Source organism: Callithrix jacchus, chromosome 3, assembly GCF_049354715.1.
Source record: "Callithrix jacchus isolate 240 chromosome 3, calJac240_pri, whole genome shotgun sequence".
Taxonomy (NCBI): domain Eukaryota; kingdom Metazoa; phylum Chordata; class Mammalia; order Primates; family Cebidae; genus Callithrix; species Callithrix jacchus.
In genome coordinates this window covers 99443666-99460103 of record NC_133504.1, presented here as the reverse complement: position 1 = coordinate 99460103, position 16438 = coordinate 99443666, and the positions used below count along the sequence as shown (strand labels likewise).

Genomic DNA, 16438 nt, shown 5'->3' with positions numbered 1-16438 from the left:
TCTTCAGCCAATTCAAATTTTATTTTGAGCTCCTCTAGCAAGTTTTTCATTTTCATTTTTATAATTTTCAATTCCAGAATTTCTACTTGATTTGTTTTTATAATTTCTATCTCTTTATTGATGCACTCTATTGGGTAAGACACTATTCTTATACTTTCCTTTAGTTCTTTAGACATAATTTTCTTTATTTCTTTGAAGGTAATTAAAATAGCTAATTAAAAATTTTATCTAATAAGTCTAATGCCTTGGCTTCCCCAAGAATAGTTTCTTTTTCTGGGTATGTGCCATATTTTTTTATTCTTTGCATGTTTCATAATTCTTTGCTGAAACCAGATATTTTGTAAGATATAATGTGACAACTCTGAATATCAGAATTCCTACCCTGAGGGTTTGTTCAGTGATTTTCCTAGACTAATTCTCTAAACTCTGTATTCTTTATCATGTGTGCATACAAAATCTCACCCTGATTAGCTAAGTTTTTGTCTCAAGAATATTTCATTCTCAAGAATATTTCATTCTCCTTCTCAAGAATATTTGTCTCAAGAATATTTCATTCTCCTTCTCTATAACACACTTGGTTTTCCAGGCCTTGACTCTCCTGTCATCCGATTAATAACAATGTGACAATTAGTCTTCATTACAGACAGTGGCAAGTATCTTAAATATTTGAGTATTACCAATCAAATAATGATAGGACAAAAATTTTCCTAAGTGCCTCAAACCAATAAGTCTCCAACCTTTGCCAAGCCCTCTGGTTGGTGCATAATTTTAATGCTCAAGCAGTCGATTTGCAAATCTGTCTTAGCCATCACTTTCTGCTTGTGTAGAGCCTCAAGGTCACCTGAAGGTAGGAGCTAATACATTCTCAAGTCTGTTTTTTGCAGTGATAGGTTACCAATTCTAAAACCACTTTCAATATACCATGGGATTAAGTAAATAAGTACATAATTGAGGATAATGGGAGCTAGGTTTCTCACTGTAGAAGCAGCAAGTCAAACATGGAAAAGAAAAGATGAAAACAAACCTGTAGTGTTAGACTGAAATTGGAGTTATTATGTATAAACTCAAAGTTTTTAATAGATAAATAAAAAGTAAGTATAGATTTCTTACTCTGTCCATTGAGATGACCTAGAAGCCATAACACCCCGTAGCAATGCATGTACTTAGTATACAGATCTTACTTTGAAATACATTCTGCTGCTATGGAAGTGGAGCTTCTTAAAGAAGTGGTTGATTGCAAGGCTGAGCCAGGCAAAAGCATAAAATGAACCTGGAATATCTTATTATCATAGAAAGTAAGAAAATGTTCAAAGAATGATATGAACATGTCATAAAGACACAAGAAGTGGCTTAAGAGGTTCCTAAGGGTCAAATCTGGAATCAACAATGCCTCAAAATAAACAATAAAGAAATAAATTATAACCCTTTGAGTAAAATAAAAATTCATGAATCTATACTGATATAAATACATAAATGGGGAAAAAATAAAGCTCTTCTTTGTAGTAACATGCCAACAAATAAAGGTTAAAAAAATAGAAAATCGGGAGAGGACTCAAGATGGCGCTGTGAGAACAACCCAGAATTGGAGCTCTCGTTGAATCCGCAAAGAGGTGAGTCAGAGTTGCATTTCCAGACTGATCTTTGTTGCCCACAGAACGGGGAAACTCCCAAGTATAGAAAAGACACGGGACGCCAAGCAGTAAGTCTGCCTGGCAAAGCCGGCTGCCGGGGCGGCGGCGGCCAGCCCTACCCAGCAATCCCCACAGGGCGCACTTGTCTGGGTGCCCTGTTGAACCGGCAACCTGAGACTTGAGAGGGCTGGACTTGAGACTGAACAAGACTTGGACAGTAGGCCAGCCCAGGGTATTGCAGGGACAGAGCGTTCGGGGTACCCAGTGGGACGAACAAAACCGCGATTTCAAACTATCCCGAGCAGACGGTCCGAGACGCTCTGTGGGGGAGGGGCGTCCACCACTACCGAGGCAACCCGCTCCAACTAAGATACACGCCCACTGCTGACGCAGCCAGCTGTTGCCGAGGCAACCCGTCCCTACTGAGATACACGCCCACTGCAGACGCAGCCTCCTGTTGCCGAGGCAACCCGACCCTACTGAGATACACGCCCACTGTGGACGCAGCCTGCCGTTGCCGAGGCAACACGCTACAACAAAGAGACTCTGCCGCAGGGCGTGGCGGAGACCACAGCAGAGCCTGCAGGAACAGGGCGAATCACACAACAGCAGGGCAGAGACTCGGCAGGCAAACAGTGGCTAGTCTGCCTCCTAGCTGGGCAGGACACCTCAACGGACATGGAAAAATAAAGCCTGAACCCCCCAACACAGAGCATTTGAGAAAAAAAGGGTTTTTTTTATGAGCTCTGTTGCAGCAGAATCAAACATAGCAGCCTAACAGCCCTGAATGAACAACAGAGCTCACAGCTCAGAAATTGAGCTCCTAAAAAGAACAGAATGTCTCCTCAAGCAGCTCCCTGACCCCTCTATATCCAAAAGACTGACATTAGGCAGGCATCATCCTGGGACAAAGATAGCAGAAAAAGAAACGGGTAGCATCCCTCACTGTGCCACAGCTGCTAGAGGTGCACCCCAGACAAGCAGGGCCTGGATTGGACCTCAGCAGTTGTAGAGTGAAGGGGCTAGGCTGGTACAAAAAAAAACCAAGTAACAGAAATACTTCATCATCAACAATCTGGGTGTCCACTCAGAGACCCAATCGAAAAGTCAGCAAATACGCAGATGACAAGCGGATAAACCCACAAGAATGGGAAGAAACCAGCGAAAAAAAAAGGAAAACACCCGAAACCAGAACACCTCGCCTCCTAGAAAGGACCAAAACTCCTCACCAGCAAGGGAACAAAGCTGGACGGAGAATAACTGTGACGAAATGACGGAATTAGACTTCAGAAGGTGGATAATGAGAAACTTTTGTGAGCTAAAAGAACATGTAATAAATCAATGCAAAGAAACTAGGGAACTTAAAAAAAGATATGAGGAAATGATAACAAGAATGGATAACTTAGAGAGGAATATGAATGAATTAAAGGAGCTGAAAAACACAATACGAGAACTTCATGAAGCATGCACAAGTTTCAATAGCCGAATTGACCAAGCAGAAGAAAGAATATCTGAAGTCGAAGACCAACTCAATGAAATTAAACAAGAAACCAATATTAGAGAAAAAAGCGCAAAAAGGAATGAACAAAGTCTCCAAGAAATGTGAGAATATGTGAAAAGACCTAACCTACATTTGATACGTGTACCAGAAGGGGACGAAGAGAATGAATCTAAGCTGGAAAATACTCTTCAGGACATCATCCAGGAAAACTTCCCCCACCTAGCAAGACAGGCCTACACTCAAATGCAGGAAATACAGAGAACACCACAAAGATATTCTGCAAAAGAGCAACCCCAAGGCACATAATCGTCAGATTCAACAAGGTTGAAATAAAGGAGAGAATACTAAGGGCAGCCAGAGAGAAAGGTCGCGTTACCCACAAAGGGAAGCCCATCAGACTCACAGCAGATCTCTCTGCAGAAACACTACAAGCCAGAAGAGAGTGGGGGCCAATATTCAACATTCTTAAAGAAAAAAACTTTCAACCCAGAATTTCATATCCAACCAAACTGAGCTTCAGAAGTGAAGGAAAAATAAAATCCTTTGCGAACAAGCAAGTACTCAGAGATTTTGTTACCATCAGGCCTGCTTTACAAGAGCTCCTGAAAGAGGCACTACACATAGAAAGGATGAACCAGTACCAGCCATTCCAAAATCACACTGAATGCTAAAGAGCTTCAACATAATGAAGAATCTACAACAACTAACAGGCAAAACAGCCACTTAGCATCAAAATGGCAGTATCAAATTCACACATAACAATATTAACCCTAAATGTAAATGGACTAAATGCACCAAACAAAAGACACAGACTGGCAAATTGGATAAAAAGCCAAAACCCATCAGTGTGCTGTATCCAGGAAACCCATCTCATATGCAAAAATACACAAAGGCTCAAAATAAAGGGATGGAGGAAGATTTACCAAGCAAATGGAGAGCAAAAAAAAAGCAGGAGTTGCAATTCTCATCTCTGATAAAATAGACTTTACAGCAACAAAGATCAAAAGAGACAAAGAAGGCCATTACATAATGGTAAAAGGATCGATAAAACAAGAAGAGCTAACGATCCTAAATATATATGGACCCAATGCAGGAGCACCCACATACATAAGGCAAGTTCTAAATGACTTACAAAGAAACTTAGACTCCCACACAATAATAGTGGGAGACTTTAACACTCCACTGTCAATAATAGACAGATCAACCAGACAGAAAATCAACAAGGATATCCAGGGCTTGAACTCAGACCTGGAGCAAGCAAACCTGATAGACATTTACAGAACTCTCCACCCCAAATCCACAGAATACACATTCTTCTCAGCACCACATCACACCTACTCAAAAATTGACCACATAATTGAAAGTAAAGCACTGCTCAACAAATGCAAAACAACTGAAATCATAACAAACAGCCTCTCAGACCATAGTGCAATCAAGTTAGAACTCAGATTACAGAAACCAACCCAGAACCGCACAGCTTCATGGAAACTGAACAACTGCCTCCTGAATGTTGACTGGGTAAACAATGAAATGAAGTCAGAAATAAAGAAGTTCTTCAAAACCAATGAGAACGAAGACACCACATGCCAGAACCTCTGGGAAACATTTAAAGCAGTCTCTAGAGGAAAGTATATAGCAATAAGTGCCCATATGAGGAGAATGGAGAGATCCAAAATTGACACCCTATCGTCAAAATTGAAAGAGCTAGAGGAGCAAGATCAAAAAAACTCAAAACCCAGCAGAAGACAAGAAATAACTAAGATCAGAGCTGAAGTGAATTGAAACACGAAAAACCCTTCAAAAAATCAATAAATCCAAGAGCTGGTTTTTTGAAAAGATCAACAAAATAGACAGACCACTAGCCAGATTGATTAAAAAGAAAAGAGAGAACAACCAAATAGATGCCATAAAAAATGATAAAGGGGAAATCACCACAGATTCCACAGAAATTCAAACCATCATCAGAGAATAATACAAACAACTCTATGCACATAAACTAGTAAACCTGGAAGAAATGGATAAATTCCTGGACTCCTGCGTCCTCTCAAGCCTAAACCAGGAGGAAGCTGAAACTGTGAATAGACCAATAACAAGGTCAGAAGTCGAGGCAGAAATTAAGAGCCTACCACACAAAAAAAGCCCAGGTCCAGATGGGTTCACAAACGAATTCTACCAGACACACAATGAGGATCTGGTACCATTCCTTCTAAAACTATTTCAAACAATCCAAAAAGAGGGAATACTTCCCAAATCATTTTACGAGACCAACATCATTCTGATACCAATACCCGGCAGAGACCCAACAAGAAAAGAAAACTTCAGGCCAATATCCATGATGAACATAGATGCAAAAATCTTCAATAAAATATTGGCAAGCCGAATGCAACAGCAAATCAAAAAACTTATTCACCATGATCAAGTAGGATTCATCCCAGGGATGCAAGGCTGGTTCAACATACGCAAGTCTATCAACGTAATTCACCATATAAACAGAACCAAAAACAAAAATCACATGATTATCTCAATTGACGCAGAGAAGGCATTTGACAAAACTCAACAGCCCTTTATGCTAAAAACCCTCAATAAACTCGGTATCGATGGAACGTATCTCAAAGTAATAAAAGCTATTTATGACAAACCAACAGCCAATATCATACTGAATGGGCAAAAACTGGAAGCATTCCCTTTGAAATCTGGCACTAGACAAGGATGCCCTCTTTCACCACTCCTATTCAATATAGTTCTGGAAGTTCTAGCCAGAGCAATCAGGCAAGAAAAAGAAATAAAGGGTATTCAATTAGGAAAGGAGGAAGCCAAATTGTCTCTATTTGCAGACGACATGATAGTATACCTAGAAGACCCCATCACCTCAGCCCAAAAACTCCTGAAACTTATAAGCAACTTCAGCAAAGTCTCAGGATATAAAATCAATGTGCAAAAATCACAAGCATTCTTCTACACCAATAACAGACTTAAAGAAAGCCAAATCAAGAACGAACTGCCATTCACAATTGCTACAAAAAGAATAAAATACCTTGGAATACAACTCACGAGGAATGTAAGGGACCTCTTCAAGGAGAACTACAAACCACTGCTCAATGAAATCAGAGAGGACACAAACAGATGGAGAAACATTCCATGTTCATGGTTAGGAAGAATTAACATCGTGAAAATGGCTATAATGCCCAAAGTAATTTACAGAATCAGCGCTATCCCCATCAAGCTACCATTGACTTTCTTCACAGAACTGGAAAAAACCACCATGAACTTCATATGGAACCAAAAGAGAGCCCGCATAGCCAAGTCAATTCTAAGCAAAAAGAACACAGCGGGGGGCATCACACTACCGGATTTCAAACTATACTACAAGGCTACAGTAATCAAAACAGCATGGTACTGGTACTAAAACAGAGATATAGACCAATGGAACAAAACAGAGGCACCAGAGGCAACACACCATATCTACAACTATACAATCTTTGATAAACCTGACAAAAGCAAGGGGGCAAGGATTCCATTTTTAACAAATGGTGTTGGGAAAACTGGCTAGCCATGTGCAGAAAGCAGAAACTGGACCCCTTCCTGACACCTTACACTAAAATTCACTCCAGATGGATTAAAGACTTAAACATAAGACCTGGCACCATAAAAACCCTAGAAGGAAATCTAGGCAAAACCATCCAGGACATAGGAGTAGGCAAGGACTTCATGAACAAAACACCAAAAGCATTGGCAACAAAAGCCAAAATAGACAAATGGGACCTAATCAAACTCCACAGCTTCTGCACGGCAAAAGAAACAGTCACTAGAGTGGATTGGCAACCAACAGAATGGGAAAAAATGTTTGCAGTTTACCCATCTGACAAAGGGCTGATATCCAGAATTTACAAAGAACTCAAACGGATTTACAGGAAAAAAACAAACAAGCCCATTCAAAAGTGGGCAAAGGATATGAACAGACACTTTACGAAAGAAGACATATATGAGGCCAACAATCATATGAAAAAATGCTCATCGTCACTGGTCATCAGAGAGATGCAAATCAAAACCACATTGAGATACCATTTCACGCCAGTTAGAATGGCGATCATTAAACAATCTGGAGACAACAGATGCTGGAGAGGATGTGGAGAAAAAGGAACACTTTTACACTGTTGGTGGGAGTGTAAATTAGTTCAACCATTGTGGAAGACAGTATGGCGATTCCTCAAGGCCTTAGAAATAGAAATTCCATTTGACCCAGCAATCCCATTACTGGGTATATATCCAAAGACTATAAATCTCTCTACTATAAGGACACGTGTACACGAATATTCATTGCAGCACTGTTTACAATAGCAAAGACCTGGAATCAACCAAAATGCTCATTGATAATAGACTGGATTGGAAAAATGTGGCACATATACACCATGGAATATTATGCAGCAATCAGAAATGATGAGTTTGTGTCGTATGTAGGGACATGGATGAATCTGGAGAACGTCATCCTCAGCAAACTGACACAAGAACAGAAAATGAAACACCACATATTCTCACTCATAGGAGGGTGATGAAAAATGAGAACACATGGACACAGAAAGGGGAGTACTAAACACTCGGGTCTATTGGGGGGAAAAGGGGAGGGCCAGTGGGAGGGGGAGGTGGGGAGGGATAGCCTGGGGAGAAATGCCAAATGTGGGTGAAGGGGAGAAGGAAAGAAAAGCACACTGCCATGTGTGTTCCTACGCAACTGTCTTGCATGCTCTGCTCATGTACCCCAAAACCTAAAATCCAATAAAAAATTTAAAAAAAAAAATAGAAAATCAGCTTTTGATAAGCATCATGGTAAAACTGGTTCAGCAATCATCAATAGATGTTAAAACTATTAAGTGAGAGTTTGATGAAAAACAGGTAAGACTTTGATGAGAAATGAAATATCTATTTATTCCTTAAGTATCTTAAATATCTATTCTTAAACCATTCTTAAACATCTATTTTTTCTTAAAGCCTTAAAGTAATCCTCAAAAAAATTTACTTTAGATAAAACTAGGAAATACCACCTCAAATTAACATAATCATATATGAGATAAATACCTTGTTACTCTTTACATGATGTATTAAGAATCTATCACTTCTATAGTACTCCTGCCAAAATATAAAACAAACCTTCAGATATTCATAATATACAGAAACCCATAACTGAAGCATATGCTAAAAAACAAATGACCTGTACTCTTCAAAAAAAGTAAAGAGTAAAGACAAATACTGAAGAACTGTTCCAAATTAAAGGATTCTAAAGAGACATGCAACTAAATGCAACATGTGATATCAGACAAAATTCTGAACCAAAAATTTTTTTTCTATAAAAAATATAATTGAGGTAATTAGCAATATTTTTCATAATAATGAATGCCCTGATTTTGATAACTGCATTGTGATTATAAAAGAGCATGTCTTTTTTTTTTTTCAAGTTCTAGGGTACATTGGCAGAATTTGCAGGTTTGTTACATAGGTAAACATGTGCCATGGTGGTTTGCTGCACCTATCAACACATCACCTAAGTATTAAGCCCCACACGGATTGGCTATTTTTTTCTGATGCTCTCCATCCCCCAGACTTACCCACCACAGGCCCCAGTGTGTGTTGTTCTCTTCCTTGTGCCCATGTGTTCTCATCATTCAGCTCCCACTTATATGAACATGAGGTGTCTGGACTTCTGTTCCCGCGTTATTTTCTGAGGTTAATGACTTCCAGCTCCATCCATGTCCCTGCAAAGGTCATAATCTCATTCCTTTTTATAGTTCTTCCTATTTATGGCTGTATAGTATTCCATGGTGTATAAGTGCCACATTTTTTATTTATTGTTTGTTTTCTTTTTTTTTTGAGACAGAGTCTCAGTCAGGCTGCAGTGGCATGACCTTGGCTCACTGCAACCTCTGCCGCCCGGGTTCAGGCAATTCTGCTGCCTCAGCCTCCCAAGTAGCTGAGACTATAGGTACACACCACCATGCCCAGCTAATTTTTTTGTATTTTTAGTAGAGACAGGGTTTCACCATGTTGACCAGGATGGTCTCGATCTCTTGACCTCATGATCCGCCCGCCTCGGCCTCCCAAAGTGCTGGGATTACAGGCATGAGCCACCACGCCCAGCCTATTGTTTGTTTTCTTTTTAGAGACAGAGTCTCACTCAGGTGCCTAGGCTGGAGTGCAATGGTGCATCCTTGGCTCACTGCAATCTCCGCCTCTCAGATTCAAGAGATTCTCCTGCCTCAGCCTAGCTGGGATTCTAGGTGCACGCCACCATGCCTAAGTAATTTTTTTGTATTTTTAGTAGAGACAGGGTTTCACCATGTTGACCAAGCTGGTCTCAAAGTCCTGACATCAGGTGATCTGCCTGCCTCAGACTCCCAACGTGCTGGGATTACAGGCATGAGCCACCACACCCAGCCATGCCACATTTTCTTTTTTTTTTTTTTGAGACAGAGTTTCACTCTTGTTACCCAGGCTGGAGTGCAATGGCACAATCTCGGCTCACCACAACCTCCACCTCCTGGGTTCAGGCAATTCTCCTGCCTCAGCCTCCTGAGTAGCTGGGATTACAGGCACACGCCACCATGCCCAGCTAATTTTTTGTATTTTTAGTAGAGACGGGGTCTCACCATGTTGACCAGGATGGTCTCGATCTGTTGACCTCATGATCCACCCGCCTCGGCCTCCCAAAGTGCTGGGATTACAGGCGTGAGCCACCACGCCCGGCCGCCACATTTTCTTTATCCAGTCTGTCACTGATAGGCAGTTGGGTTGATTCCATGTCTTTACTATTGAGAACAGTTCTGCAATGAACACACTCATACATGTATCTTTATAATAGAGTGATTTATATTCCTTTGGCTATATACCCAGTGATGGGATTGCTGGGTCAAATGGTATTTCTGCTTCTAGATCTTTGAGGAATCGCTACACTTCCTCAAGAGTATAAAAGCATTCCTGTTTATCTGCAACTTCACCAGCATCTGTTGTTTCTTGACTTTTTAATAATTGCCATTCCAACTGGCATGAGAGGGTATCTCATTGTGGTTTTGATTTGCATTCCTCTAATGATCAATGAAGGGTTTTTTGCATATGTTTGTTGGCTTCTGAGAAGTGTCTGCTCATGTCCTTTGCCCACTTTTTACTGGGATTGTTTTTTATTGTAAATTTGGTTAAGTTCTTTATAGATTTTGGATATTAGACCTTTGTCACATGAATAGATTGCAAATACTTTCTCCCATTCTGTAGGTTGTATGTTTGTGCTGATGATAGTTTCTTTTGCTGTGCAGAAGCTCTTTAGTTTAATTAGATCCCATTTGTCAATTTTTGCTTCTGTGGCAATTGCTTTTGCCATTTTTGTCTTGAAATCGTTGCCTCAGCCTATGTCCTCAATAGTATTGCTCAGATATTTTTCTAGGATTTTTATAGTCTTGGAGTTTACATTTAAGTCTGTAATCTGTATCTTAATTTTTGTATAAGGTATAAAGAAGGGTCCAATTTCAATTTTTTGCATATGGCTAGACAGTTCTCCCAGCACCATTTATTAAATAGGAAATCCTTTCCCCATTGCTTATTTTTGTCAGGTTCATTGAAGATCAGATGTGCAGTTTTATTTCTGAGTTCTATATTCTGTTCCTTTGGTCTACATGTCTGTTTTTGTACCAGTACCAAGCCGTTTTGGTTAATGTAGCCTTGTAATATAGTTTGAAGTTGGATAGCATGATGCCTCTAGCTTTGCTCTTTTTGCCTAGGATTGTCTTGGCTACACAGATTTTTTTGGTTCCTTATGAATTTTAAAATAGCTTTTTCTAATTCTGTGAAAATTGTCAATGGTAGTTTAAAGAAAATATCATTGAATCTGTAAATTACTTTAGGCAGTATGTCCTTTTTCATAATGTGGATTCTTCCCATCCATGAGCATGTAATGTTTTTCCATTTGTTTGTGGCCTCTCTCGTTTCCTTGAGCAGTGGTTCGTAGTTGTACTTGAAGAGGTCCTTCACTTCCCTTGTTAGCTGTATTCCTTGGTATTTTATTATTTTGGTAGAAATTATGAATGGAAGTTCATTCATGATTTAGCTTCTGCTTGTCTCTTGTTGGTATATAGGAATGCCTGTGATTTTTGCACATTGATTTTGTATCCTGAGACTTTGTTGAAGTTGTTTATCAGATTCAGAAGCTTCTGGGCTGAGACAATGAGGCTTTCTAGATGTAGAATCATGTCATCTGCAAACAAAGATAATTTGACTTCCTCTCTTATTTGAATATGCTTTATGTGTTTCTCTTGGCTGATTTCCCTGACCAGAACTTCCGATACTGTGTTGAATAGGAGTGGTGAGAGAGGGCATCATTGTCTTGTGCCTGTTTTCAAAAGGAATGTTTCCAGGCTTTGCCCATTCAATATGATATTGGCTGTGGGTTTGTCATATATGGCTCTTATTATTTTGAGGTATGTTCCTTCAATATGTAGTTTATTGAGAGTTTTCAAGATGAAGGAACACTGAATTTTATCAAAGGCCTTTTCTGCATCTATCAAGATAATCATGTGACTTTTGTCTTTAGTTCTGTTTGTATGATGAATTACATTTATTAATTTGAAGATGTTGAACCAACTTTGCAACTTGAACATGGTGGATAAGCTTTTTGATGTGCTGCTGGATTTGGCTTGACAGTTATTTTCTGAGGATTTTTCCATCAATGTTCATCAGGGATATTGGTCTACAGTTTTAATTTTTTGTTGTATCTTTCCCAGGTTTTGGTATCAGGATGATGCTGGCCTCATAAAATGAGTTATGAAGGAGTCCTTCCTTTTCATTTTTTTGGAATAGTTTCAGAAGAAGTGGTATCAGCTCCTCCTTGTACCTCTAGTAGAATTTAGCTATAAATCTGTCTTGTCCGGAGCTTTTTTTGGTTGGTAAGCTATTTATTACTAACTCGATTCCAGAACTCATTATTGGTCAGTGATTCGACTTCTTTCTGGTTCAATCTTGGAAGGGTGTATGCATCGAGGAATTTATCCGTTTCTTCTAGATTTTGCAGTTCATTTCCATAGAGGTGTTTATAGTATCCTTTGATGGTTGTTTGTATTTCTGTGGGGTCAGTGGTGATATCTCCTTTATCATTTCTGATTGTGTCTATTTGATTCTTCTCTCTTTTCTTCTTTATTAGTCTAGTTATGTCTATTTATTAATTTCAAAAAAACAGCTGTGGGTTTATTGATTTTTTAAAGGGTTTTTCATGTCTCTATCTCCTTCAGTACCATTCTGATGTTATTTCTTGTCTTCTGCTAGCTTTGGGATTTATTTGCTCTTGATTCTCTAGTTCTTTCAGTTTTAGAGAGTCAATTTTAGCTTTTTAATGTGGGCATTTAGTTCTACAAATTTCCCTATTAACACTGCTTTAGGTGCATCTCAGAGATTCTGGTAGATTGACTTTTGTTCCCTAGTTTTAAAAAACTTCTTGATTTCTGCCTTAGTTTCATTATTTACCCAGGAGTCATTGAGTAGCAGTTTGTTCAATTTTCACATAGTTGTGTGGTTTGGGGTGAGTTTTTTAACCTTTAGTTCTAATTTGATTGCACCATTGTCTGAGAGATTGTTTGTTATAATTTCAGTTTTCATTTGCTGAGGAGTGTATTGCTTCCAATTATGTGATCAATTTTAGATTAAGTGCCATGTAGTGCTGAGAAGAATGTATATTCTGTTGTTTTGGGTTAGAGAGTTCTGTAGATATCTATCAGTCCACTTGATCCACAGCTGAGTTCAGGGACTGAATATCTTTGTTAATGTTCTGTCTTGATGATCTTATATTGCAAATGAGGTCTCCCACTATTACTGTGTGGGAGTCTCACTCGTAGATCTCTTAAGAACTTCGTTTATGAATCTGATTTCTCCCGTACTGGGTTTTTATGTTTAGAACAGTTAGCTCTTCTTCCTGAATTGAACCCTTTACCATTATATAACACCCTGGTTTTTTTTTTTTTTTTAATTTGTTGGTTTAAAGTCTGTTTTGTCAGAAACTAGGATTACAGCCCCTGCTTTTTTCTGTTTTCTATTTTCTTGGTAAATTTTCCTCCATGCCTTTATTTTGAGCCTGTGTGTGTCCTTACACATGAGATGCATCTCTTGAATACAGTACACCAACAGATCTTGACTCTATTTATCCTGCCATTCTGTGTCTTTTATTAGGGCATTTAGTCCATTTATATTTAAGGTTAATATTGTTATGCATAAATTTGATCCTGTCATCATGATGCTAGCTGGCTATTTTGCAGACTCGTTTATGTAGTTGCTTCATAATGTCATTGGCCTGTGAACTTCAGAGTGTTGTTGTAGTGGCTGGTAACAGTTTTTCCTTTCCACACTTAGTATCTCCTTCAGGAACTCTGGTAAGGCAGGCCTGGTGGTAATGAATTACCTCAGCATTTGCTTGTCTGTAAAGGATTTTATTTCTCCTTCACATATGAAACTTAATTTGGCCAAATATGAAATTCTGGGTTGAAAACTCTTTTATTTCACAATGTTGAATATCGGCCCCCAATCTCTTCTAGCTTGTAGGGTTTCTGCTGAGAGGTCCACAGTTTGTCTGATGGGCTTCCCTTTGTAGGTGACCTGGCCTTTCTCTTTGACAGCACTTAACATGTTTTTCTTTCATTTTGACCTTGGATAATCTGATGATTATGTGTCTTTGGGTTGACTTCATGGAGTATCTTACTGGAGTTCTCTGTATTTCCTGAATTTGAATGTCAGTCTGTCTTATTAGGTTGGGGAAGTTCTCCTGGATGATAGCCTGCAGTATGTTTTCCAACTTCGTTCCATTCTCCCCATCTCTTTCAGGTATTCCAGTCAGTCATAGGTTTAGTCTTTTTACATAATCCCACATTTTTCAGAGGTTTTGTTCATTCCTTTCCATTTTTTTTTCTCTAATCATGTCTGCCTGTCTTATTTCAGCAAGATATTCTTCAACTCTGAGATTCTTTCCTGCACTTGGTTTATTTGGCTATTGACACTTAGGATAGCACCATGAAGTTCGCATGTTGTGGTTTTCAGCTCCATCAAGTCATTTATGTTTCTCTTTAAACTTGTTATTCTGGTTAGCAGCTCCTATGTTTTATCATGGTTCTTAGCTTCTTTGCATTGGGTTAGAACATGCTCCTTTAGCTCAGTGAAGTTCGTTATTGCCTACCTTCTGAAGCCTACTTCTGTCAATTCATCCAAATCTCAGCTTCAGCCCAGTTTTGTACCCTTGCTGAAGAGGTGCTGCAATCATTTGGAGAAGAAACACTCTGGATTTTTGAGTTTTCAGCATTTTTCCATTGATTCTTTCTCATTGTTGTGGGCTTATCTTCCTTTGATTGTAGAGGCTGCTGACCTTTGGATGGGGTTTTTTTGTGGAGTGTTTCTTATTGATGTTGGTGGTGTTTGCTTTTTTCTTAACATCAGAACCCTCTTCTGTAGGGCTGCTGCAGTTTTCTGGGGTTCCACACTATTTTTGCCTAGGTTCTTCCCCAACCATCTATCACAAGTGGAAGCTGCAAAACAGCAAAGATAGCAGCCTGCTCCTTCCTCTAGGAGCTCTGTCCCAGAGGGGCACCTACCTGACGCCAGCTAGAACGCTCCTATATGAGGTGTCTGGTGACCCTTCTCGGGAGGTCTTACCCAGACCAAAGGAACAAGATCAGGGACCTGCTTAAAGAACAGTCTGGCTGCCCCTTGACAGAGCAGGTGTGCTAAACTGGGATGTATCCCCCTTGTCCAGACTGTCCAGACTCTCCAGAGCCAGCTGCCAGGAAAGACTAAATAGGGTGTACTACAGAGACTGCTGCTGCCTCTCCCCACAAGGGGCTCTATCCTAGGAAGACCAGAGTTCTGTCCATAAACCCTTGGCTGGAATTTCTGAAACTCCCATGGGGAGGTCCTGCCCAGTGATGAGGGATGAATCAGGGTCCCACTAAAAGAAGCAGTCTGGCTACAATCTGCCACACCCACTGTGTAGCAGTGTGGGAAATTCCTCCCAGTATAAAACACTCAGTTTCTTTGGCACTAATAGAGTCTTCTACTGCCAACTGGAGCTGCAGAGATGGCACCTACCCCTTCCCCCATAAATTCAGTCATGTTAGGTAGTCTCCAGCCTGCTGCTGCTGGCCAGCAGGGATTCCAAGCCAGTGGGTCTTAGTTAGTGAGGTCCCATGGGAGTGAGGCTCACTGAATAATGCTGCTTGGCTCTCTGGCTTCAGCCCCATTCCTACAGGAAGGGACAATATGCCTCATCAGAATTCCCAGGGCTGGGGTATGCAAAACAACTCCTGTGTCTAAGTGCCTTCCCAAGTGGCTGCATGCCTTAGTGGCTGCCAACCTAAGTGGTCTCTGAGAGCCTGCACACCTCTGTGCTTGGGATCCAAGACCCTGGTGGTATGGGCTCAAGAGGGAATCTCCTGATCCATGAGTTGCAAAGATCCATGGGAAAAGTGTAGTTTCCTAGTCAGGGCAACATACACTCATTCATTGCCTCCTTTGGTTGGGGGAGGGAGCTCTTCCTGCCCTATGCCACTGCCAGGTGGGCCATTATCACCCTCCTGCTTTTCCTCACTTTCTGTAGGTTGCACCAACCTTGCACCAACTGCCCAGTCAGTCCCAGTGAGAGAACCTGGATACCTTATTTGAACGTGAATTCACTTGCCATTTTCATTCTTCTCAGTGAGAGCCACAGAACACAGCTGATTCTAATCAGCCATCTTTGGCTAGTGTTCTGAGAATGTCTTGTTATTAGAACACATACAATGAACTACTTAGGGGTAAAGAGGCATCATGTCCAAAATGTACTCTTAAATGATTTAATAAAAACAATAATATAAATATATGGGGAGAAAAAATGATACAACAAATGTGATAAAATGTTAACACCTGCAGGATCTGAGTGAATTATTATTATTATAAGGTTAGAATTATTATTATTCTTTTTTTCTTTTTTCTTTTTTTTTTTTCCTTTCATACCAGTGATCTCTGTACTTTAGAAAGAATTATTATTATTATTGTAAGATTTTATTTAAGTCTGAAACTATTTTGAAATATTAAATTATTTTTTAAAAATAAACATCTAACTGCAAACAATGAATGAATTAGATCTAATATGGTCATATGGTTAAATCTGGAAAATATAACAGTAAGCAAAAACCCAAGAAACATACACCAGATAATATTTATTTAAATGTTAAAATCATTAAAAAAATTATTCATATATGAATATGTAATGAAGGTTTAATGTATATCATGGAAAAAGGAGAGTAATAAAGACAGGAGA

The 16438-nt window shown here is 39.6% G+C and overlaps 1 protein-coding gene across 3 annotated transcripts in view; it reads right to left on the bottom strand.

The window, feature by feature from the left end:
* The window catches only part of STPG2 (sperm tail PG-rich repeat containing 2), a 667306-nt gene that overhangs the window by 635682 nt on the left and 15186 nt on the right, over positions 1-16438 (bottom strand). The window contains exon 2 of one of the 3 annotated variants that reach the window (XM_054253131.2): positions 8733-8879. The exons of the other annotated variants lie outside the window; for them this stretch is intronic. Coding sequence (XP_054109106.1) covers positions 8733-8789 — 57 coding nt within the window. The 5' untranslated portion in view covers positions 8790-8879. The remainder of the gene's footprint in view (positions 1-8732; positions 8880-16438) is intronic. 3 annotated transcript variants of the gene reach the window in all.